Consider the following 24488-nt stretch of genomic DNA (forward strand, 5'->3'; position numbering starts at 1 on the left):
ATTTGCACCCAAGAGTCTCCCAGGGCTTGGTGGCCTGCCCTGTGCTTTTAAAAACCAGCTCATAGGGAGTGCTGTGTATGGTGTCTTGCCTTCATTGCTAGTGTGTGATGGGTGCTTTTTGGTCTCTGAGTGTGTGAGGAACGTTCCATCTCCCAAGTAAGCACATAAGGAGTGTTTCCCATCCTCCCAGCACATGGGAGGTATGGATAAGAGCACCCTTGGCCCATGTTGCCATAAGAAAAGGGGCCCATACCATCCTGTGCTGAGCGTGGCCAGAGTCACAGTAGCGTGCCATTACCGATCACCACTGCCAGACAGAAAGTGTAATGACTTTGCACCGCACCTGCCTGACTATGAAGGAGGGAGGGGTCCTGCTCGGGAGCTGACAGACTAGGCTCTCTTCACTGGAGGCCTGTGCTCACAGCTCACAGAAGGAAGACCCTGTGTCCAGATCCGTGCTGATTCCGCACAACCTGCCTTGCTTGCACTCAGCACTCCCGTGACAGAGTCAGGCTGCCCAAAAGGTTTGGGCTGCTGCAGCTGCACTGCAGCCAGCCCCCATTGGAGGAATTCCTAACAGCAGTTCAGGAGACCCCAGAGGGTCACAAACATGCCACTAAGCGGGCATGAAAAGTACTGGGCAGCCGTCTCTACCAGCTACAGCCTCGCACGCCCAATGGCCATTGCTAATCCGTGAAGGGGGATCCAGTGAGGCCCCCATAAGTACATAGTGTGCACCCCCACTTGTGCACATACCTTGGGGGCACTAGGGTAATTCCCTGCATTTGGGGTGAGCCCTCGGCAGAGGCGATCCACACTTCTTGGATCCTGGGAGTTCCCAAAATTACAGTTTATGTTTAATAAACATGCAGCTGTTATTTATATCCACGTTTGGGAATCATTGTTACTGTATATATCTTAATAGGAGCAGAGGTGCACCCTGCATTATGGTTTTCTGGTGAATTATGTGCTTGGGACAGAACTTGAATGTGATGTGTGATGGCTCATGTTCTTTACTTCTATAAAGTGCCCTCACCAGCTTAGTACATTATGGTGATTCGTGTGATTATTGCTATAACCTACATGCTGTATCTCATGCCCTGATGGTGTGATGTATGACATTTTTATCCTTGTCTAGCCAAAATAAAGAGTACTGACTCAGGATTTGCATAGGGCGCTCAGTACTTAAGAGTATTGTCACTTTAGTTTATGTTTATATATATAGACGTAGATAGATAGATAGATAGATAGATAGATAGATAGATAGATAGATAGATAGATAGATAGATAGATAGATAGATCAAACGGTTTACACATGACCTCTGGGGATAAGCCTGACTGCTCTGCGCCAAGCTATCAGGGGGTGAGCACGGGTTATCTTTGGTGAGTAACTTACTTGATCTGACTAGAGTGATGGGTTCTGACTGGCTTAGGTGCAAACCCTAGCCAACCAGTAACCCCATTTCTAACATACACAAATTGCTGTTCGCATAGTAAAATACATTTATTCTTTAATATTCCCTGAATTGTTGCTAGCTAGAAAAGGTTTTGTCACCATGTTTTTCCACATCCCCATTACCCAAGATTGGCATCTCAGATGGTACATGCTTCTCAGCTTCTTTTGTCAACTGCTGCTTCAGGTTGAAAGGTCATATTGTGTCTTGATTATTGCTCATCTTCCCGCACTGTATTTGTTTTTTGGAAGACCTCTTTGTGTCCTAATCAAAAATGTTAGCAACCAAAATTTGCAATATTCAGTCGTCTAATTCTAAACTCGGAATCCAGTAGTTCATTGTGGGCATTGTCCAATATTCTGTGAAAAAATATTTAACCATGCCACAACTTACAGCCTCATTCTCCAGAGTTATTTGTAAGCTTCATCTTTGTAGCATTTACTTCTCCAATTTCCCTCCACTTTCAGCCCCCTGTATTTCATGCACTTTCTCACACCCCCTTCTTTTTTGCACCACCCACTATAAAAAATACCTAGCATTGTATTATCACTACATGTGTGCTTTATATGTCTGGTATTTTAAGACATGTCAACTATGCATGGTATATAGAATGCATTCAGGAGGTCATCTGAATTGTCTAGCTTCCACTTTGCTGTGAGATTAAAAGCAGTAACATATAATCAGCACAAGAATAATTATAAAAAGAGTAAATCGAACAAAGGAACATTCAATTATTCACCCATGTATCAAGGGTAATCAAATGAATCAGAATAAAGGTTCCTGAATGAACTGTTAAAGAGGCAAGCCAATAATCTGGACAATAAATGTCTCAATACAAATTGAACTTAAAACACAGACACATAGATACTATGACGTAAAGATATTTCACCTCAAACTGGCCAATGTGAATAAAAGGGCTCGATATTCAGGTGATTCACTCTAAAAAAACAAGACAGAATAACCAATTTTATAAAAGAAAACAGGAGAACACATGACAAAGGAAGAAAGCCATGGTTTGGCCTGCGGACAATTAAATAGTTACAACTAATGCTCAGAATTGGTTTGAAAAAAGTTTATGTGCACATTTGCAATGACATTTTGATATTGAGGTGAGCATTAGGATCACATATTAAGTTGTACCTGAGATGAAAAAAGCAAAGAGTGTTGAGGAGACTGTTCCAATATGGTGTAGTGGTTCTGACTGTGCACCACTCGTGGAGATGGGTAAACAAACTGTGGTGGTCCAACAATTATATGCTCCAACAATTGATGTGCAAGGGAGACATACAGGAAAGTTTAGAAAAACATCAAAGTTGAAATTTAGAAGCACACACAGGAGTCATGAAAGGAGACTAGAGAAAGGAAACAGGAAATGCGGACAGCCGTTCCTGCTGAAATTAATAAAGAAACTGCTGCAGGGCAAAGTGAAGAAGCCCAACTGTCAGCTACACCAGTCATGTGACCCAGAGAAAGGCTACAGGCACTAAATAGCTAAGGCAGGAATATGTTGTCTTTCTAAAAGTGGCATTTTAAATATTTTTTTTTAAAACCTGAACTTTATCATAAGAGAGATTTTTCATTACAATTCCAAACACACCAAACATGAACAGGTTGCCTGTTCCCGTTTGGAAATGCAGCCTATTAAATGTAATAAGGTAATTCCACTGTTATCCTATCATATAGGTAGGCTTTGCAATAGTAAGAAATGGATTTTAGAGCTTTTCCCTACTGGGACATGTAAAACTTAAAGGTATACATGCTGAATCTTTTAAATACACTGCACCCTGCCTTCTGAGCTGCCAGGGCCCACACTAAGGCTGACTTGCAGGTATTAAAAAGGAAGGGTTGAGCCAGGAATTTGTTTTATTTTACCAGGTCAAAAGGGCAGCTTAAACTGCACACACCTGCTGCAGTGGCAGGCTTGAGACAGGTTTACAAGACTACTTAAGTGGGTGACACAACCGGTTCTGCAAGCCCACTAGTAGCATTTAATTTACAGGTCCTGGCTACACATAGTATCATTTTACTAGGGACTGACAAGTAAATTAAGGCCCTTATTATGATCCTGGTGGTCTTCTGACCACCAGGGCCACGGTGGCGGTTTTACCGCCAACGGGCTGGCAGTGAAGACTGCCACATTATGAGTGTGGCGAATTGGCCTCTGCCAACCCGCCACATCTCCATCTATATCACCAGGGAGGTTGGACCCGCCGGGCCGGAGAGGAGCATCTCCGACCCAGCGGTCTAATGAACACTGCCAGCAGTATAATGAACTGGCTTTCCACCAGGGTTTCTGCAGTGGTAGCACAGCCACAAAAACCTTGGCAGAAAGGCTACCAGTGACAGGGAATTTCTTCCCTGTCACCGGCAGATGACTCCCCCACCCTCCACCCAGCATGCACAATACCCCCCACCCACCCTCTAAACCAGAACTGCCACCCCCTTTTCTGGTACAGCACCCAACTTCCCCCTTCTGGTACAGTGCCCCCTCCCCCACCCTCCTTCTACTACAGCCCCCCCCCACCCTTCTTGTACAGTGCCCCCTCCACCACCCCTGCTCTGGCAAATTGTCCCCCCACCCCCCTTCTGGTACAGCACACCCCACCCCCCCTTCTGGTACAGCACCCTCCCGGCATACACGCACACAGACACAGACACCCACAAGCACCCCGCATACACTCATTCGCCAACACTGACATACATGCATTCACTTCAACATACAATCATGCATTCGCTTCAACATTCATACACGCATTCACTTCAACATCCATATCAGCATTCACTTCAACATTCATACACGCATTAAACCATGCATGCACACACCCATACCCACATCTATACATACACTTGCTAACGCGTCCTTTTATGTTAATTTATTACACATTAGGACTCATTTTAGGCCAATGAATCTTTTGACCCAGTTGAGAGACACCGTAGGACGAGATAGCTGATCAATATGTCAATCAATATATCAATAATGTCATCAACATTTATCACAACAATACATTTCACTTTAGTAAAAGTCATTAATCAGTTCAACAACGCTACCATGACCTTTCAGTCATGAATAACCACACCAGTTTAGTAGAATTTTATGAATTTTATTCCCTATTGATTACAATCTACGAGTAAATGAGTTAATCTCAAAACCAAGAATCATAATAGCATAGTCACGATATGGCAGCTGTGATAAGATTTCATTAACGCGAGAATCACAAACATCAGAACATAGCACGGCGTAAACATAGATCAAAATAGCAGAGTGTCAAATACGCGTCAGTTCAACATAGCATAATGTCAGTCGTTTGTCTATTTGCGTCAGTTTTGGTGAACCCCTGTCCTAACCACTGATTAGCATTCGCATGTTGGGCTTCATGCAAAAAGATTTAGAACACCAGTTTGGAAAACATCTAACTATGGTCTCTGTCAAAACAAGCAGTTGGTACCTAGAAAGGAAAAGCAAACAGGCAAATCACAAATGCATTGTCATAATTACCCTCCAAAGATTTGGTCAGCACACAGGATCAGTCTTCGTCTTCAGGACATCAGTCAAAAAGCCATCAGCCAGGACTCAACTAAAAGGACATAAGGGGCACTTCCATCATAAGGAGGAAAAGTGTAAATGGGCAGTCTATGGGTGAGGATGGTTTTAATAAGTCTCAAGTCACCAATCAGAGTGACAAAGTTTCTGGATAAAATTGATAGCATTCCCTAACTCGCTCTGATGACCTCTGTGACATGGGTTTTTATCCCTTTTTCATAGTACATTCCCCCAGAATTCTATTGGACATTTGCTATAACCCACTATCTTTAACCTATTGAATTCGACATTAGGTAATCTCAATCATCACCCCACATTGTTTTATACGTTTTTGATTGGTCTTCGTAATTGACGTCTTCAGAGGTGGCACATCCGGCGTTACTTCATTTTCTTGGCAATTCCTTGTACATCTTTTGGTCAGCAGTTCTTGTCGTCCCCGGTTTGAATGATCTTGTACATTATATTAATCTACACTTGTTTCGATTCATTTATAACATTTAATCCAGGGCACCAAAGATGCGCCTGGGAACGGATTTAACATGGTTACATTCATCTTCCAAGCTTGAAGAAAAGAACATTGCGGGGTCATGGCCCCTTGTGAGTCAGCACACTGGAAAACAGAAAAATGCATTTAATATGAGAGCCGAGCAGCTAATCTGGAGCTCACGCTAATTTAAGGCCTATGAGGATTTTCAATATAGATTTAGTAATGCGAATGTTAATATAAGCTTAATTGAACATAACATAAACATTTAATTCATCATTATTAGTTTGCGTATACATTGGTGGTCACTCACCGTGGTCACAATTCAGGTGCACGTTTAAGCAAAATTGCTATTATTATAGTTTCTAGGCGGCATTATTACATATTAATATATAAACGTTTCATGTTAATATGAATTATATAAGCTACGCTCTCTCACACTCATACACACACACATACAAACACCCATAAACCCATGCATACACACACACACACCAACACCCATACATATACACATACACAAACGCATATAAGCAGCCATACACACATGCAGACATACCCACTCACACACGCACACACAACAGTCACACCCTCCCACCCCTCTACCCTGTTGGATGCCTGACTTACCTTAGCCGGCAAGGAGGTCGTCGGGCAGGGAACGAGCACTTCCACCGTCAGCAGCGCCCTACCATCAGGACACCACCAGTAATACAGCTGGTGGAGTCCTTCTGGCGGGCCGGTGATGGATCCGCCCATGTGTCTCTGACCACCAGCACGACTACTGCAGGATTTCCACCCAAAATATGGCAGAAATCCTGCAGTACTTGTAATATGGTGGGAGGAAGACTGCCAGCACTGGCGGTCTTCTGGCACCCGCGGCTTGTCCGCCAAAGTCATAATGAGGGCCTAAATGTGCCAATTGGAGATGGGACAATTGTGCAATGTATAGAGGAGAGAGTACATGCACTTCATCACTGGTTAGCAGGGATAGAGTGCACAAAGTCCTAAGGCCACCAAAAACATGCAGCAAAAAGTGGAGGGTAAAGGCAAAAGGTTCAGGGGTGACCCTGCAGAGAGGGTCATACCCTACAATGGTGCATTCCCACGCTGATGTTAGGTATACAAAATGTGCACTTTGGCACACAAATTCTAAAGATTGAGTCAGGCCTAATTTAGAATTTGGTGGGATGATTACTTAGTCACAACAGTGAAGGATAGCCTGTCCACCAAAATATAAATCCCATTGAATATAATGGGATTTAGATTTCGGAGGATGGGATATCCCTCCCCGTTGAGATGGAGTAACCCATCCGCCTAGTTCTAAATCAGGCCAAAAGCTGGAATTGCCTATTGGACACTGTGGTGTATTTAACACATTCACACATTTATATATAGGGACAGGTTTGTGGGCATTTCTCTGTGGGCATAGCTGCAAATGTAGATGAGCACAAAAGGAAATTAAATGTGCTAATGAGTGTTTGTAGCACATTATACAAGCTGATTTTTCAATCAAATTTAGAGTCTGCCTTCCTTAATTGTATGCATTTGAGCAGGGGCAGGTGAAACAATTAGTCAAGAGTGAATTAGTGGACATCTGGCATTTCAGAGCCTGTCCATGGACTGAAATTGGTCAATATAACCAACATTTGAAAAGAGGAACTAAATAAATTGTTGGATTTTGAACACCAAAACAGAAAACTATCTATGTTCTTGCCGTCTTCACTTTCTTGGACACTAAGCATGGTCCAGATTCCAGATAAGTGTGGGCTGACTACAGTGTTTATGATTGTTGAATAACAGCCAATCAGAACTGTCTTATGACCAGTGGTTATGTGGCCAGCCTTTCTACAAACAGATTAAAGACTGGTGTTCGGGACACACTGATTGGTTGCTTGCAGTGCAGCTTTTATGTTACTTCAGGACTTGCCTGCAAACAGTGGGTGGGCTTGTAATATTGTAGTCGTTGATTGACCACAGCAAGACTATTGCCTAGAATTTGGCCTCCTTTTGTGCCCATTTTAGGTGGAGGTGGATCCAGCAACAATGATGTATTACCACAGGGATGGACTGCAGCCTACTGCAGGCTAAATAAATAAATGTGAGCCTTTACAATCCCATAAAAGTAAATATTTGTTCCGAACCTAGGAGTGATCGTCTATAGAAATCAAAGCTTTGATAGTCAAACAAATTATCTGTTTTTCTTTTCCCATTGGAAAAGAAGCTTGCCACACTTGCATCTGTGCATAATTATCTCATGAGCGGATTGTGAGATACTGTAATATCTACACATTTTCCTCCAATGTTTAGGAAGTTACAATTTATCCATTACTGCAGTTTCTGCATAAATATACATCGCACTTGTTTTTCCTTTATAACTTTAGTGTCATTGCATTTTCTATTTCTAGTGCTCAACAACGTGTGGCCCGGGTATGCAACGGCGGGAACTGAAGTGTAGTGAGAAAGGAATTCATGGCAAACTCATTGCATTCCCTCATCGAAGATGCAAAAATGTAGAGAAACCGATGATAGAACTTGAACAAGCTTGTAATGTCGGAGCCTGTCCAACTCAAACAGGATACAGCAGTCTGTCAAGATGGTATTCTTCACCATGGCAACAGGTGCTATATCATATTTCCTGCATGCCTTTTAAAACTAAGTCTAAAAATATTGTTTTTTTCGATAAATTTAGAATATTTTGATGGGTCGATCTCTCTTCTATAAACTGACGCAGTTCTGTTTACAAACTTGCCCATCTTCATGAATTATTCCAAATTTATTCACACTCATTCGTATTTCACAAATGAATTGAAACAATATTTGACTGTTAAAGTTCCAGTCCCTCTAAGTACAGAACATGGATAGAAAAGTATAGCTGCTCACACAACTCTCTCTTAAAGTGTATTTTGTTTTCCATATTTATCTTCAATCTTTCCTAGATGTTATAAACAAAACCTGAGAATATCAAATGCCCCTGGAATCACTGGTGTTTACATTATTTCGAAAGTGTTTACATTATTTCGTACGTCGATTCAGAGAACAGGAATATTGACATAATTTTATTAATGTTCTTATATTGATGCAGTGTTTATTCTTTCTTGTAAACGCCAGAGGTTGGTAAATCTACAGTTTATATTAATTGATCTATTATTGATTATTTGTTACATTATAACTATTACAGTATTTTTAACGTGACTGTACAGTGGCAGATGTTCAACCATTATCATGCTACAACTTGTCAACATAGCACTACTTGATATTAATGTATGTTGTTTCTTCGTGGTTAATGTCACGTGTCTTATTAAAATATTAGATTAGAACTCTATTTCTTTTATTTGAAAGGAGGTATCCCTTAAGTAGATCTCTCCCACTATGCTAAGTACCTAAGGTTATAGGTGTATAAGAATGGTATATTTGAAATCATTGTGGTTGTCATGTATGAGTATTAAAATAATAACAGTATTAATAACAAACAGGAAGAAGACTGTAGTTGATTTCAAACACTGTAATGCACGAATGAACACATTACATGTTCAATATTTTGATTATGTTCCACTTGGTGTGAAGTGGGTCAGTAAAGTATGGATTCTGTGCTTTCTTTTTTGCAGTGTACAGTGTCCTGCGGTGGAGGCATACAAACACGAACGGTCCAGTGTCTGCGACATGGAAGACCATCAGCGGGTTGTTTGCCTACTCAGAGGCCTACTTCATCAAAAGCCTGCAATACTAATTTCTGTCCCGTAATTCAAATTAAAGGTACAGTATTAATCAATAACAATTCACATGTGCCTACTCAGACTATTAATAATAATCTTTTTATACAATTGAAAATGTCGATTGTTGATGAATTTGGTAAATAGGGAGCATAACAGTTCTTGGTTTTGTGTCTGAGATAATCAACATTTCTCTATTCAAACTGTCCATAATTAATTGGAGAAAGAAGCTGAAATGTTTAGAAAATGTTTTTAAGATAAAATAGCTATGATTCTATGAGACATTAGGTGTTGATATACAATTGTGAACTTTAACAAAAAATTCCCAGAACAAAGGTTCATGAATGTATTCTGTATCTGAATTCTAGAACACAGTATAATATATATTTAAAGGAAGTCATAGATTCCTGAAGGTAGGTTTCCGTCCACTTTACAGAATGAAATCACAACAGTTTAAATCCTCTCCTACTGTGCTTTATATTATATACCTTCGCTAAGAAACAATAACATAAAGAAACAAATAAGCGAGTTAATCCTCAAGCTAGATTGTGCTTCAACCCATGTGAAATGTGATGAAAGTAAAAAATTTAAACTGCAGCAATTTCAATATATGAGAGTAAAAGAAGAACTAAACGAATCAACCAATTATATTAAAGCAAGTAATGTGTATGTCCTTCCTGGATTAATTTAGAAAGAAATAACATTTGAAATATCAGAATGAAGAGTATTGACCAAGTAGATTATGTGCATTAGACATAAAAATGGGGGCCGTTCCCAAAGAAACTACTAAATCTGTTTTCAAAACAGTACTCCCATAAATAGGTACAGGTTTACCTCTTTTTGAAATTCACAAATATCCTCAGTAGTATCCTTAGAAAACTGTTTGGTGCAGGTTTCCAGGCGTATGACTTGGAATGTCATGCAATATATCCCACAGCCCCTCATTTCCCCTTTTCATTATTGTACATAGTATTGCCTGAGGCTGTGGGAAAATGGTATTCAATTCCACATTTTCTTTTCTTCTTTTTCCTTGATGCAGAAAACATTATGCTCGTCCTCTGCCTCCATAGAACTCCCTTTCACTACATCTCTTTCAGGTTTGAAAGTGATCCATTCCCCTTCAGATTCTGGAAGGAGAGTTACTCCAGTTCTTTGGTTGAACAAATTTCCAACAATTTCTCTGAGCTGAAAGAGTTAGATCAGAGTTTGCGAATTTCCACATGAAAACCATTTGATTGGTTTTCACAAACTTAAAAGACCAAGCATGCCTTGTTCCAACCACTTTCTACTTGCTTGTGAGATATTTATTTTTTGTAGCAGAGAAATATTGTGCAATAAATTCATTTACATCTATTAGGATTCCTTGTAGCCCTGGAGTGGAGTCCTAGATTAATCTCTTAATCTAATTCAAAAATGTTTCTCTACCATTCTCTGACATTTTTTTAGTGCATTTGTAGATTTCTGGCTACTGCTAAACATGTGGGTGAACAACATCCTTTAACCTGCACCACTTAGGATTCACACTCAATAACACTGGGGTGCAAAACAAGTCAGCTTCCACCTATAGCACAGGTTCAGGTATTTTGTGTAATCTTCAAACCAAACCTATTTACTGACATGAAAGGTTATTTTCTAACTTTGAGCATTTCAGCCAAATAGGATCTGACTACTTTTACAATTCCTAAAAAAGTATGCTCTTGTGTACTTATTTCTGGGGGGAGACTTTGTTTCTATCAATGTTATTGTCTATATGCATTGAACAGCCTACTGGGTTATATCAATATCCATCAGGTGTTAATGCAGATATTTTCAGAAGTTAACATACATTTGTGGCCAAAAATACATTTCTAAATTACTCCCAATGTGTTTTGTTAATGTACATTAGGTATATGTGTGAGTTCTTAAGGAGTGAGCCAAGGGGCATTTTATAATTCTCACAAAGTCAGTGGTTTTCACAGAAAGTCACAGGATGTGTAGCATAAGATGAAAAATAAATATAGAATATGTGTAGTTTGGGAAACAGCAAAACTGCTTGGCATAGTTACACCTTAATAAATGCAAAACAGCACACTGTTTTCTGGTAGTGGGACACTGCACACAAAAGAGGAAAATATTTTCAATAGCAGAACAACACAAATGAACTCTGCGCATATACAGTGTTAAACCACATTTCTTTGATTTCAGAAAGTTAAAGTTGAGTTCTGGTTACCCTAAAAAAATGGATGACCGGAGTTACCCGAGAAACTGTTTTATTATCTGTAGATAAAATTGCAGAATTGATGACCTGAGGAACAAATGCAATCATCATCAGCTTGCTGAAATCAGCAGTAAGAGTCAGGGATCAAGACAAATGATACATTTCTTTATACTCTGAGCTGAGGAAAATGACACGTGCCCCGGAAACCTCTATCTAGAGATTGGCCGCTGTTCCAGAAAGGCAGTAATCACTAATGAGAACTTATTATTGACATCTAAAGACTGCTAGAAAAAGAAAGCCAGAAACCACTAACAACAGATTTCCCCAAGAGATGTGAGTGTGTTTTTCTAATCCAAGGATGGCATCTATACCACAGACACATTTCTCAAGCATTATGAGAAAATAAAGGTTCAAGAGACTGATGGATTTAATGGTCACTTAAGATCCAAGAAACATAATAGTTGGCAAAGTTAATGGCAAGTAAAGTACGGCTGCATCACAGAAGCTTCCTTGGAACATTAAAAATATTTATATGAGCATTGGAGGGAAGTTTCTTAGGAACCGATGCAACCAGAGCCTATCAGTACAGCAACTGGCTATCTGCAATTCATATATATACATTTAGAAACACCACAACCACTAACTGCATTAGTTACAAAGGAAATATGAGTTGGCATTTTCAAAATTCAATTTAGTAAGAGTGGCTTAAAGTAGATCAGAAGAGAGAAAAGTTTATATCAAATAGAGAAGTAATTTATCATTAATAACTATGTAGTCAATGTGACTTAGGGTATAGGAACCACCCGCATACACTCAAATGGACTAAAAGCAAAAATGAGATTTGCCACTATTAAAATAGATCTATAGACCCTGTGAAATGTACAAAATTAGGCTCACTTGTCATGAATCAATTGTCCTTGCATCATCCGCTGAAATAAAGAAAGATAATTCTCTTGAAATGCTTGGAAGCTGTCTGCTAAACCATATTACACACATTAATCAGTGATGTAGATGGTTCCCAAAGGACCAGAAAACTTGTGACAATTTGATAAAAAAACAACTTACATCAATTATAATGGATATTTAGTGTTGCATATTTTATACTATGAAAACTCTGCATTTATTTGTTCTATATAAAAAGTGATTCCTAATTTTTTGGTCAGATCCAACATGATGAACGTAGGAGACAGTCAAAGGATGTGAGTTTGTATACACTTTGGTTGGTGTAGGAAGGACTGCAGCTCATGGCAAAACAGAAGTAAAGAAATACCTTAGTGTACTGACTGTGCCAAAGTTCATAACAGTATGTGTGTGTATGCTTACTCATACATGTTCTTGTGTGTGCATATATGTGTGTGTGTGTGTGTGTGTGTGTATGTGTGTATGCTAAGAGGAATGCTTTTAAAACAGGTCTGTGAGTGCTTCTCTGACCTTTCTAAGCTCTCTCATGAATTATGCCATGCCTTAGGATTACAGTGAATTAGTTGAACACAAGAGGTGCCTGAAAAACGAAAAACTGTATACAATATGACATGTCACATTGCTAATTTAAACATCTAGGTTTTTGTATTTTTAATGGCACAGGGTATATTAGTGTTATCCCTAAAGATTATCAGTTAGGATTAAGAATATTTGTTTTATTAGGAGAGGTTTAAATATTTATTTTGACCACTATTGATAAATCAATAATTATATGTCCCCCAACAGACTTCCAGTGTACATTTATTTAATTCAACAAAATTGTAATATATATAATATATAATATGGAATATGCCCTGGGTCCTGCACAAGGGATCTACCACACATATGTTTATACTCTAATCTAGCCTAAAAATAACTTGAGGGCTAACACAACTAAGCCTAAACCTAACTGTAGGCATTAACATAATACTAATCTTGAAAATAACCCTAACCACACCCCTAATGCCAACAATAACTGAAATCCCAAATCAAAACATATCCCAGATCATGTTTTGAATGTTTTTAGGCTGTTTTCCTAGTTATCTTCATATTTTTTGTTTCCGTTTCAAATAATGTTGTATGCCACATTTGAATATTAATTATAACTGGAAACAGACAGGAAAACATGTTACAGTGGAATGCAAAGGCTGAATTTTCTCAATTGAAAGATACAAGGGTGAGTGTTTTAAATCTTACAAGCTAGTGAAAAAAGGTTGGTTCCTAAAATATAGCAGCTATTGACAAAATATATTGAATATTGATCTTTGTTAAATATCTAAAGCACAGTTTTGTCCTTTTCTATTTCAGAAGATCCGTCCTGTGTGGATTTATTCAGCTGGTGTCATTTGGTGCCTCAACATGGTGTTTGCAACCACAAATTTTATGGCACACAGTGCTGTAAATCATGCACAAAGAAAAACTTCTAGCAGTATCACATGTTGCCCTTCAAGTGATGTGATTTACTCAAATTCTGCTAGAGAACAAATGTTTGAAAGCAGAACAATATGTTATGGAATACATACAAGTGAATTAAGAGTCACCCCACAGTGTTCAGTTCTGAAAAAAAGTTCTGAGGTGGTACTCCTCAAGCAGTCTGCACAGTTGTGTTGGATGCAAGCTTTCACATTGGGACATTCTGATAAAGTATGCATTGTAAAGCTTTCATTCTGATATTTCCAGTGGAAATACCGTCCTCAGGTTACCACATAAGAGGCAATTGGTTTTGCTACCATTTTAGGTGCCTGGCACAAAGGAACAGTGACCCGAATCACATTATGACCGAGAACTCGTTTACTGATGGTGCTCAAGGTTAGTAATGAGCACTTGAAAAGTAGGATGAAAGTAACCATGTTTATGTAAATTTATAATTTGCACTTTCAGAAGATCAAAACCCAAGTTATCAATCAGGTTTGTGCACTGCAAATACATTTTGCAAATAGGTTCCACAAACACAATTTATAGGTTTGATATAAAGAGATATCATGTTGGTGATACACTGTCAATTTTTCCTTAAAATGTGTTCCTCCATTTTACATTGGCTATCTTTCTAGTACCAACACAATGAGCCTTGTCATGAGAAGGTTGTCCTGGTCTCCAATTTACAGTTGGGATAATGCATCTTGTGATCTTGCAGTTTCTATAATAATATAAAACATGATTCCCATGCACCCTGTTGAAGAGGTGGTGCTATATATACCATGATAGCCTTGGAGTGGAGTCCTAGATTACTCTCTTAATCTAATACAAAATATTTTCTCCACCATTCTCTGACATTCTTTTAGTGTATTTGTAGATTTCTGGCTACTGCTAAACACGTGGGTAAACAACATCCTTTAACCTGCACCGCTTAGGATTCACACTCAATAACACTGGGGTGCAGAACAAGTCAGCTCCCACCTATATCACAGGTTCAGATATTTTGTGTAATCTTCAAACCAAACTTATTTACTGACATGAAAAGTCATTTTCTGACTTTGCGCATTTCAGCCAAATAGGTTCTGACTACTTTTACAATTTCTAAAATAGTATGCTCTTGTATACTTATTTCTGGGGGGAGACTTTGTTTCTACCAATGTTATTGTCTATATACATTGAACAGCCTACTGGTTTCACGGTAGAACTGGTCATATCTCCAGTGTTATCAAGTTTCTGCAGACTCTGTGATTCTTTGGTGCTCTGAAACACTTGCCAATTGCTTTTCTGATTCCAGCTTTAATAATAAATATCTATAGTATCTTAGCACTTTTTGACAGAGGACAATTGAGAGTTATACAGCTGTTCTTGACAACTACTTAATCCAGCTGCTGGACCATTTTTGGAGAATTGGAATTTGAACCTTGCTTTTGTTTCCCAGAGCGATTAATTGAGATGATTTCCATGATAAGGTCTAGATTCTGAGGGAGGGACATGATTATTGAAAGTCAGATCAGGTGAACTCTGATCAGCCATTTTTCCCCTAGACCTTCATCATCCAGGGGAGACTGAACATTGTATCCATAAGGTGTATTTAAGGGTTCTGGCTTTTTTCATTGTCAACTTCAGCTGCTTTGAATCAAATGAATAAGAAAGTTCGTACCCAGATACTTCATGACTGCAACTCATCATTCACTCACAATGGTGCTAACTCTTGCAAAGAAAAGCACTAGCCTGCCAAGAACCGAATACTGCAAACTTATGCCAAGGAAAATTGGTCAAGGAGACTACACTTTCTTCAGAGGTTTATGGCTTCACATCTTCCCAGACTCTGCTTTGTTGTGGTTATCCGTATTAAAAGACAGGATTCAAGAGAATGCCTATTTATGAGCCCTATACTCGTTCTTCAGAGACAACATTTCTAATGACTCGTTTATTTGAAAATCACAACCCCTCAAGAATATGGTGCTTGTTGTACTTGCTGCTGGAAAAGCAAGTTTCAAAACGGTGCTTTGTCGTTTTTATGAAGAACTTATTTTTTTTACTTTCGAAATTTCAAAAATCATAATCATCAGTATAATATGTGTGTGCATGGAAATTGTTAGGAATACAAGGTAAACTAAAAAGCAGTTCAAACCTTCAGCTTGCCACATTCCTTATCAGAAAAACATAATGTTGCATAAATTTTTGAGCCCATGTTCCACCATTTGTTAATCTACACACAGCTCTTCACTTTTGGATATCTCACCTGCTGCTATTGCTCTTCAGGAGGAAGACTAGGGGGTACAGTGATTACATTTCTTTATGGGTGCTAGCATGGTACAATGTGAGGCAAAATGTAGTGCATATTTACTATGTAATACAAAGGCCTACAAGAACGGTACAACATTGTGTTGTGCTGCATGGGTGTCTGTGCACATCTTAATAAATATACTCCCTAGTTATTTGTCTGGAAGATTTGCTGTAAACACTACTGACAGTAACAAAGGTGAACAACAAATAGGCACAATTCACCTGCAATACGTTTAGGTTGCTTTTTGGTTTTTGGTAGCGTTAATCGAATCCTTCCATGGAGTGGTGGTGACTGCAGATGAAGGTGTACCTCTCTCTGTTGTAGACGGTGCCCCGAAAGGAAGATCATGTCCTCATATTCGATTACTCTAATGAATGGGGGGCCCTTAGCAGCTAGGAACACCGTTCTTAATTTTAAGATCTTTTACAGATCCCTGCAAACATTGAGGAACGTGGTGGAAAATTGCAGAGGCAGCCTAAGTCATTTTGTCAGAACTTTAATGCCAGGAGGCCACAATGACATGGAGGCTGGGATTCATCATGTTTATGCTTTGCAGAAACAACCCAAGAAGGGTTTATTTCTGTGAACTTGGTGAGTTTTCGACGCCTGTGCATGAGCTCATTGACACTTTTAACTGCATGAAATAGTCATACTTCTCCTGGTGGCGCTGGGCTAGAAAAGATATACATTGGAAGGCTCCATCCCTGTGTTGGGAGGGCATTCGAAACCAAGATCTCCCAACAGTGGATCCAGTTGAAAAGCCGTCATTGACAATATGGACGTTTTGCAACCTTTAAATGAGGCGGATGGGGTGCAGGCTGCGTGGGATTGGAGCGCAGGCATTTTAGTACAAGATTACTACTCCATCTGTATATGACCCTAAGCCATAAACGTGTACCAATTTGGGGACACTTGCGTGAGTGTACTTTGCGTTTTTTTCTTTCTAACTGGCTAATGTTGCACAATTTTAAGGTGTTCGTCAAAACGTGAATTCAACGTCACTGCAATATACAAAGCATTAACTGAAATAAAGTTCCACTATTGTAAATAATACAAAAAGTTAGAATTGAGGTTTTATCCTTTTAAAAATCAGCACACGTGTTCACTGAATGTGTACTTCGTCCTACATGAAAACACGTTTTCTTTTCTGAGGCATGTAATAACAATTTGCTGAATATTTAAAAAGGTCCGCGGCAATCCACGTTGACTGTGTGCATTGCAAAACCACACTGCCTACTGAAGGCTTTTGAATGAAAACGTTAAAAATAATGCTGAAATGGAAGAAAACCATCAAATGTATTTGCCAAAACCGAGGCAGGGCAGGCCCTACTGCAATTTTCTGGGGAGTGGCTTTCAAAGACATATTTTTCGAATTCCACCCAATCCCACATTTATTTTGATGAACAATATTGCAGTTTTTGAGAGTATAATTTTAATCTACCATTACTCTTCTGAGCACTAATTCTAGGCAATGGTCAGTGAAAATTAGCAGTTCCGATTGTAACGGTTTAAATGAATAAGAACGTGTATTCCTTTATATTTTAAGAACTGCTGACTGGAAACATCCCGCCTTTTCTGCCTAGTCATAAATTGTCTTCGAATTAAGGCCTCATTCTAGACCTTTCTAGGATAAGTGCAATGTTTTTTACTTGATGTACAAATATATTTATTAAGTCATAGCTTTTCCTTGTACTTTATCACTGCCCATGTGGCAAATGATAGTAAAAATAAATGCGGAATATGTTGTAAAATAGCAAAATATATGTGTAATATTTAATTATTTTATGTTTTTCAATAAAAAAGTTTCTCTATCATTTCACAGTTTGCGTGCAGTTCTTCACTCAAGTGGCAACCGTGTTGATAAAGTTAAGTCATACGTATGTGATGTGGCTGCATGTTAAACAAGCATTGGCAAAGCCAATAGGTCATGAAGGCACACGATCTATTGGATTTACCAATGATTTTAGCCATGGTGTACAGCAGCGTGGCTGCGGTGGAACATGAAGAATGTTATTATGTGGCCAATATTGACCACTTCATAGCGCCTGTTGTTTCTTTACCTTCAGCCACAAACCTCCCAAAGGCAGCAATGGACACAGATGAACAGTTGCGTATAACCCTGTTTAACAGGAGTCACAGAGTTATATATGTTGGAGCACAGAATGACGTGCATCAATAACTGTATGTGCCAAGCTTAGCAAAGTGTGCATGTATAATCGCATGTCTAACCTGGAGCACAGACTGTGCATATACTTTATACCAACTTGGCCTACAGCGCAAAGGACGCTTGCACACAGTAGAGACTTGGCCTACAACACAGAGCATGCATACGAACAGGATGGGCTTGACTAGCACAATAGAGTGCATATTATATACATTCGAGGGGTGCCCAGGGGCATCATCGACCCTGATAGAGTGTTCCTTCCTAATAAATTACCTGTATCTGGACGCTCTTGGGTCGATGAATCTTTTGACCAAGTGGGGCTCTCTTCACCCGAGAGTAATCAATTTAATCAAATCAATAATCAATAACGAACATAAGCAATACCCTGATCAACATAACACTTCACAATTAATCCAGAAAACATTTCGGCGAAACCATGACCTTTCGGTCATGAATAACCACACCAGTTTATTCAAAGTTAATGCATTTATTTCCCTATATTAACAAAGCTAGCACGATATAAATGTGTCTCAACACCAAATGATATATGTAAATGAACATTAATAGCTGTCCATAACGGCGAAAAAGATGCAATCTATGCAGCATTTGAATAACAATGCATTCGATAATAGCAACACAAACCACTAAAACTATAATCTGTAATGGGCTAATTGCATACATTAGTCAGCATAACAAGGTCTCAAATTGCATCGTGCAACAAATGAATCCTCATCTAACCTCAAATTAGCATCTGCATGTGGGACTTCATGCAAAACAATTTAACAACATTAATTTGGAAAACTCCTAACTAGGGCTCTTATCAAAAATCAGCAGTTGGTTACCTAAAAAGAAACACAATGCAATTGTACAATTTCCTTTCATATTTACCAAATTCAATCAGCATTCCAGGAAGTCTTCGTCTCACAGGTACCGGTTTCGATCAGCATGGGACGGGGGCAAAGGGGCAGGGTGGACGGGGCAATTGCCTCACAGCGGCAAGATAAAAGACAAAACTAATACTTCATGCAAAGGGATGAATCGAAGTTAAAGTCTCTAGGGCGAGAATTACTTAAAGTCTCTTTCTCTCGATTAGAGAAAGCATCAAAGTCTCATTCAAAATGGCGTCGAACATCAATTGGCATCGTAGAAGATAGGCAATAATGTCCGATGGGTAATGGCTGTAATGGCTGTAATGGCTAATAGCGGGTAATGGCCACCTTCTCCTTGTGCACCAGGTTTAAATAAACAACAGTTCAAATCCAGTAGGGTCTTCCATTGGAGGGTTCATAGGTTGGCTTCAAATTGTCCAATCAAAAACAACAGTTCACAAGCTTCTACCTAGGCATACATTATCCTTGGAGTCGGGAACGTAAGTTGCAACATGTTTTACCAATTAACTCAATTTCAGAGCGTCCATTGTCTGCACCTGCAGATTGACCTTGGAGCAAAGAAGAAGATGCCAGGCTGGCACGAAACCTTAAAGATAAGCATGTGAACCGATCTCACTGGAAAAGTACAGCTTCAAGCAAGAATACACGTTTTATTTGCACATTGGAAAAACAAGAGCATCTAAACCGTGAGACAAGGCAACTAGGCCGAAGCCTCCACTAAAGTTATGCTAAGCTAAAACATTTCAAACAAGCAAATCATAGCACACGTTTACGGTTATGTCAGACTAGTACAATTCTAATACATCACGTTATATAAAGCACGCTTATAAATGTTGGCGAACTACTCTGAGGGCACATTTGTCCCCGTACAATCTTTATAAGTTCGGTTAAAGTCACACTTGATTATTGCAGCACTACGTTTATGCGCTAATAAATGTAAAACCTTCATTTCTGCGTCATCAATCCCTCCTCTGATGACTACTTGTCATCACACAAAACTAATCCCACAAATTTTATTCCATTAAAATTCTGTCAGTTCTCTTTGCCTTTTAGTTCCCCTTGTTCTTGCCTTGTATTCTTCTGCCATTCTTTTCATCATTTTCTCTTCCTTCCTTCTTTTAATTCTTGCCATGATCATTAATATTCCCCTCTTTATTCCCCAAATCCCAAAAATGCAAATCAGTACTATTAATACTCCCTGTATTATTTTTAATAATATTCCATTCCAAATGCCACCAAGCCAATTTCCCACTGAAGCAATTCCCTTTCCAACCTTCTCCCAAACTCCTGGTTCTTTCAATTCCTTCAAGTCTGCACTCTCTTTCATTAAATTTGCAAGCATTGTTTTAATCTTTACACTGTTGTCTGGTATGTACGTGCAACAGTGACGCGCACCAAGCATTTTGCAAACGCCGCCATCCTTTGCTAAAAGAATGTCTAGGGCAAGCCTGTTTTGAAGAGTCATAGCTCTTTCCGCTGCAAGTTCAGCATCCATCAGGATTATAGCACCTGAAAACTTTGTCAACATGTTATCCACTATAGTAGACAACTTTCTTATTTTGATGGAATTCAACACAACTCCCAATGAAGGAATCATGGCTCCAAATATATCTCCTACCACAGCAGCTGCGGTCTCTCTTTTTTGGATACGATGAGATCCAGACGTCTTTGGAATCACCGATAGGTCATCCAGTTGATAAACCTTTGGGAACACTATACCCAAATAACATCTCCCCCACCATCCCTTTGGAAGACGATAATAGGCATTATGCCCACAAATGTAATATACACCAGGTATGACAGGATCAAGTCCGTTCAGCATGAATGTCCATTTGGCCTTAAAGATAAACGTATGTTTACATTCACTCGCTCCTACAAAAATGTTATCATAGTAAGACTCACCACGATATATACAAAATTTCCCTACATGCCAAGCATCTAAAGCTATTCTCCCTTGTGTCTTTATTGCGGCAAAAGCATAATTATCTACTGAAGTCCTCTTACTTAGCTCTTTTTCTAATTTCGCATTCATTTGTGCCCTTCTATCATCTGTGCGATCTAAAAAGCTTATTTCTACTGCAGAGAGGGAGCAGGTAAGGTTTTCCCTATGAGCGTGAGCTGTTTCAAAAGGTTGCATTGGCTCGAAAAATTCCCTCATTATTTTAGCATCCCAATCTTTAGCAATCTGGCTTAGTTGCGTGATTATAGGAACATATGCAAAAGTAACATCATAATTTGAGTAAAAATACTGTATGTTGGTTTGACCATAAAATCTAGAAGTTACTATACTACATGTAATCCCATATGTAAGAGGCATGTGGTGATAAGTCACCCCTTCCGTTACTGATGTCGGTATCTGTGTACACACATAACAATCTTTCGCATCCATAGTCTCAACATATTCTGTCAGTAAGCGATAGAAAACATTATACGAAAGTTCCTTCTTATCATGCAAGTGTCTCTCATCTAATTCTAGTCTTTTCAATGCAGTTAGTTCAGTGACAGCAATAGGAGCAGAAGTAGAAGCATCAATTTTCTCATTCTCACCCTTACCATGCATTCCAAGCACTATTGCCATTATTATTAGTACACATGCAGTTATCAGGCCTATACACGCATATTTACAATATTTCACCCTACTGTTTTGTGTCATGATCTGTATAGAATCAGAGAGCTAGAAGCACTTATAAAAAGAAACGATTTAGCAATTAGTTACAAAGCTGAACGAGCGCAATGTTCACACAGTTTTCTTCAGGAGCCCAGTCACTTATCGGTTAGCAGCATTTGTCTCAATTCGGCATTTGTCTCAATTCGGCAATAACTCAGTCTTTTTTTTTCTTTTTTTCTTTCAGTTAGCAACGTTGTCTCAAATCGGGTTTAAGAGTCAATCAGGTTATCAAAGTCTTATCAGGTTAGCAAATGTCTCATCCGGTTCAGCAATGTCTCAGCTGGTTGTATCACGTTAGATTATAGCAAGCAATGTCATTTATCAGTTTTTTTTTTTTTTTTTTTTTCAAAGTTCTTTCAGTCAATAGTGTCCATAAAACTTTTCTTTTCTATTGGTATCTCTTCTTCTTCGTTCTCGAGGCTAAGAGATACAAATTCGTCGGTCAAATCGTCATTGACTGCATATGCCCATTCAGGACCGGAATATCTCCTGTTTGGTATCCTTTTCCTTTTCAATTTTGCATCTCTCTTTGATTCTGTCTCACTGGTACTTTCCTCTTTGGCCAAGTCTTTTTCATCACTTGATGCTGGTACCACGACAGACACTTCCTTTCTTTTCTCTTTCACTCTTGGCCCTTTACTGTCATTCAACTTTTCTCTAGTTCTTACTTTTACTGGTGATCTACTTGGTCTTCTCTTTGCGCTGTGTCCATTTGATGGACCTGCGATCTCTTCTGAAGAAGTTTGAGCAGTTTCGTTCTGTTCTGCCTTATCCCCTCCTTCTGGGGAGTCAAGCAGGTTTTCCTTTTCTTTTCCTGTACCGTCTGCTTCTGGGAAAGCCCTCCTCTGATCAGGCTCTCCTGCTTCTTCACCTCTTACGAGCCCTTTGTTACCGTTACTTTCTTCAGGCTCTTTGTCACTTTCAGCTGCTTCAGGCTCTTTGTTACCCTCAGCTGCTTCAGGCTCTTTGTTACCCTCAGCTGCTTCGTCGCTGTCTGAGGTTTCTCCTTGGTCTTCCCCAAGTGAATCGGTTGCTTCGTCCTCAGAGAATATTTCTCTCTCCTCTGTTTCTGCCTGTTCGCTTCTAGTTCTGTTTTGCTCTGACTCAGCGCTCGGCACTTTGTTATCAGGTACTGGCAGTTTCAGCGCTTCAACTTCCTCATCTGTGGGACACAACACTTTCTTTGTATGACTGGCGTGAATCCAGTTGGGAACTCCCGCACACTTCACAGCGGTAGTGGTTGTCAGGATCACTTGGAAAGGGCCTTTCCAACGGGATTCCAGACACGACTTCCTCACGTGCTTCTTTATCACGACCCAGTCACCTGCTTTCAGTGTGTGTCCTGGACCTTGGATGGGTGGCAAGGTGGTTGCTTCCACCTGGTGAGAGAAAGAGCGAACCACGTCAGCCAGACCTTTGCAGTAGTCTAACACCATATCATCTGTAATATTCAAAAGCGCGTTTGCGGGAACTGCAGGAAGTCTCATGGCCCTGCCCATGAGGATTTCGTGCGGGGACAATCCAGTCTTTCTGTCAGGGGTGTTTCTCATTGACATTAACACCAAAGGCAATGCGTCAGGCCATTTCAAATTTGTCGATGCACATATTTTCTCCATTCTTGATTTCAGTGTACCATTTATTTGCTCCACCAGTCCTGAGGCTTCAGGGCGATAGCTACAATGCAGTTTTTGCTCAATGTTCAGCGCTGCGCAAAGTAACTTTATCACCTCGTTATTGAACTGACTTCCTCTATCTGATTCTAAAGAGATCGGGAATCCGAAACGTGGTATCAACTCCCTCAACAATAATTTTGCAACTGTAAGGCTGTCATTTCTACGTGTGGGGTAAGCTTCAATCCAGTGACTAAAAATGCACACAATCACCAACACACACTTCAGACCTCCATGCACAGGCATCTCAATAAAGTCCGTCTGCATTCTGCTGAACGGGCCACTCGCCCTGCCAATGTGGCTCATGTTCACAACCGTTCCCTTTCCTGGGTTCATCTGCTGACAAATGACACAACGATGGCAAACTGCTTCTGCAGCTTGACGGAATCTGGGGTTAAACCAATCAGTTTTGAACAATCTTATCATGGCATCTCTCCCTAGGTGAGCCTGCCCATGATAGAACCGCGCTAGCTGCGATAAGAGACAATTTGGTAAAACAAATTTTCCCTCATTTGAAACCCATAACTCATCTGGTCTCTTTGTACATTGTGACTTAATCCAGGAAGCTCTTTCATCCTCCCTGACGCTATTCTGTAATGCTTTTAGTTCATCCATTGTATCCACGACCTTCAAGACAAATGCTTCAGCTGGTTCGAGCTCTGGCTCACTTATCGAATTCCATTCATCCCTGAGCAATATACAGTTCAAGGCACAAAATCTTGCGACTTGATCCGCATATGCATTTCCCAGAGAAACATAGTCCTGTCCTTTTGTATGAGCACTACACTTTACCACTGCAATTTCGGCTGGCATCTGAATGGCGTGTAACAATTCCTTTATTCTCTCCCCGTTTTTCACTGGGGACCCTGAAGAGGTCAGGAAACCTCTCTGTGACCATAATTGCCCAAAGTCGTGCACAATTCCAAACCCGTACTGACTATCAGTGTAAATGGTAACCTTCATCCATGTAGACAGTTGGCATGCTCTCGTAAGGGCTACAAGCTCTGCTACTTGTGCGGAGTAGACTCCTTGAAGCCAGGACGC

At 39.7% G+C, this 24488-nt stretch overlaps 1 protein-coding gene across 2 annotated transcripts in view; it reads left to right on the forward strand.

The window, feature by feature from the left end:
- The window catches only part of ADAMTS18 (ADAM metallopeptidase with thrombospondin type 1 motif 18), a 282250-nt gene extending 264380 nt beyond the window's left edge, over positions 1–17870 (forward strand). For both annotated transcript variants that reach the window (XM_069216991.1, XM_069216992.1), the window contains 3 exons: positions 7885–8097; positions 9085–9232; positions 13655–17870. In XM_069216991.1, coding sequence (XP_069073092.1) covers positions 7885–8097; positions 9085–9232; positions 13655–13773 — 480 coding nt within the window. In that variant the 3' untranslated portion in view covers positions 13774–17870. The remainder of the gene's footprint in view (positions 1–7884; positions 8098–9084; positions 9233–13654) is intronic.
- The last annotated feature ends 6618 nt before the right edge of the window (positions 17871–24488 follow it).

This window comes from Pleurodeles waltl, chromosome 12 (genome assembly GCF_031143425.1).
Source record: "Pleurodeles waltl isolate 20211129_DDA chromosome 12, aPleWal1.hap1.20221129, whole genome shotgun sequence".
NCBI classification, from domain to species: Eukaryota; Metazoa; Chordata; class Amphibia; order Caudata; family Salamandridae; genus Pleurodeles; species Pleurodeles waltl.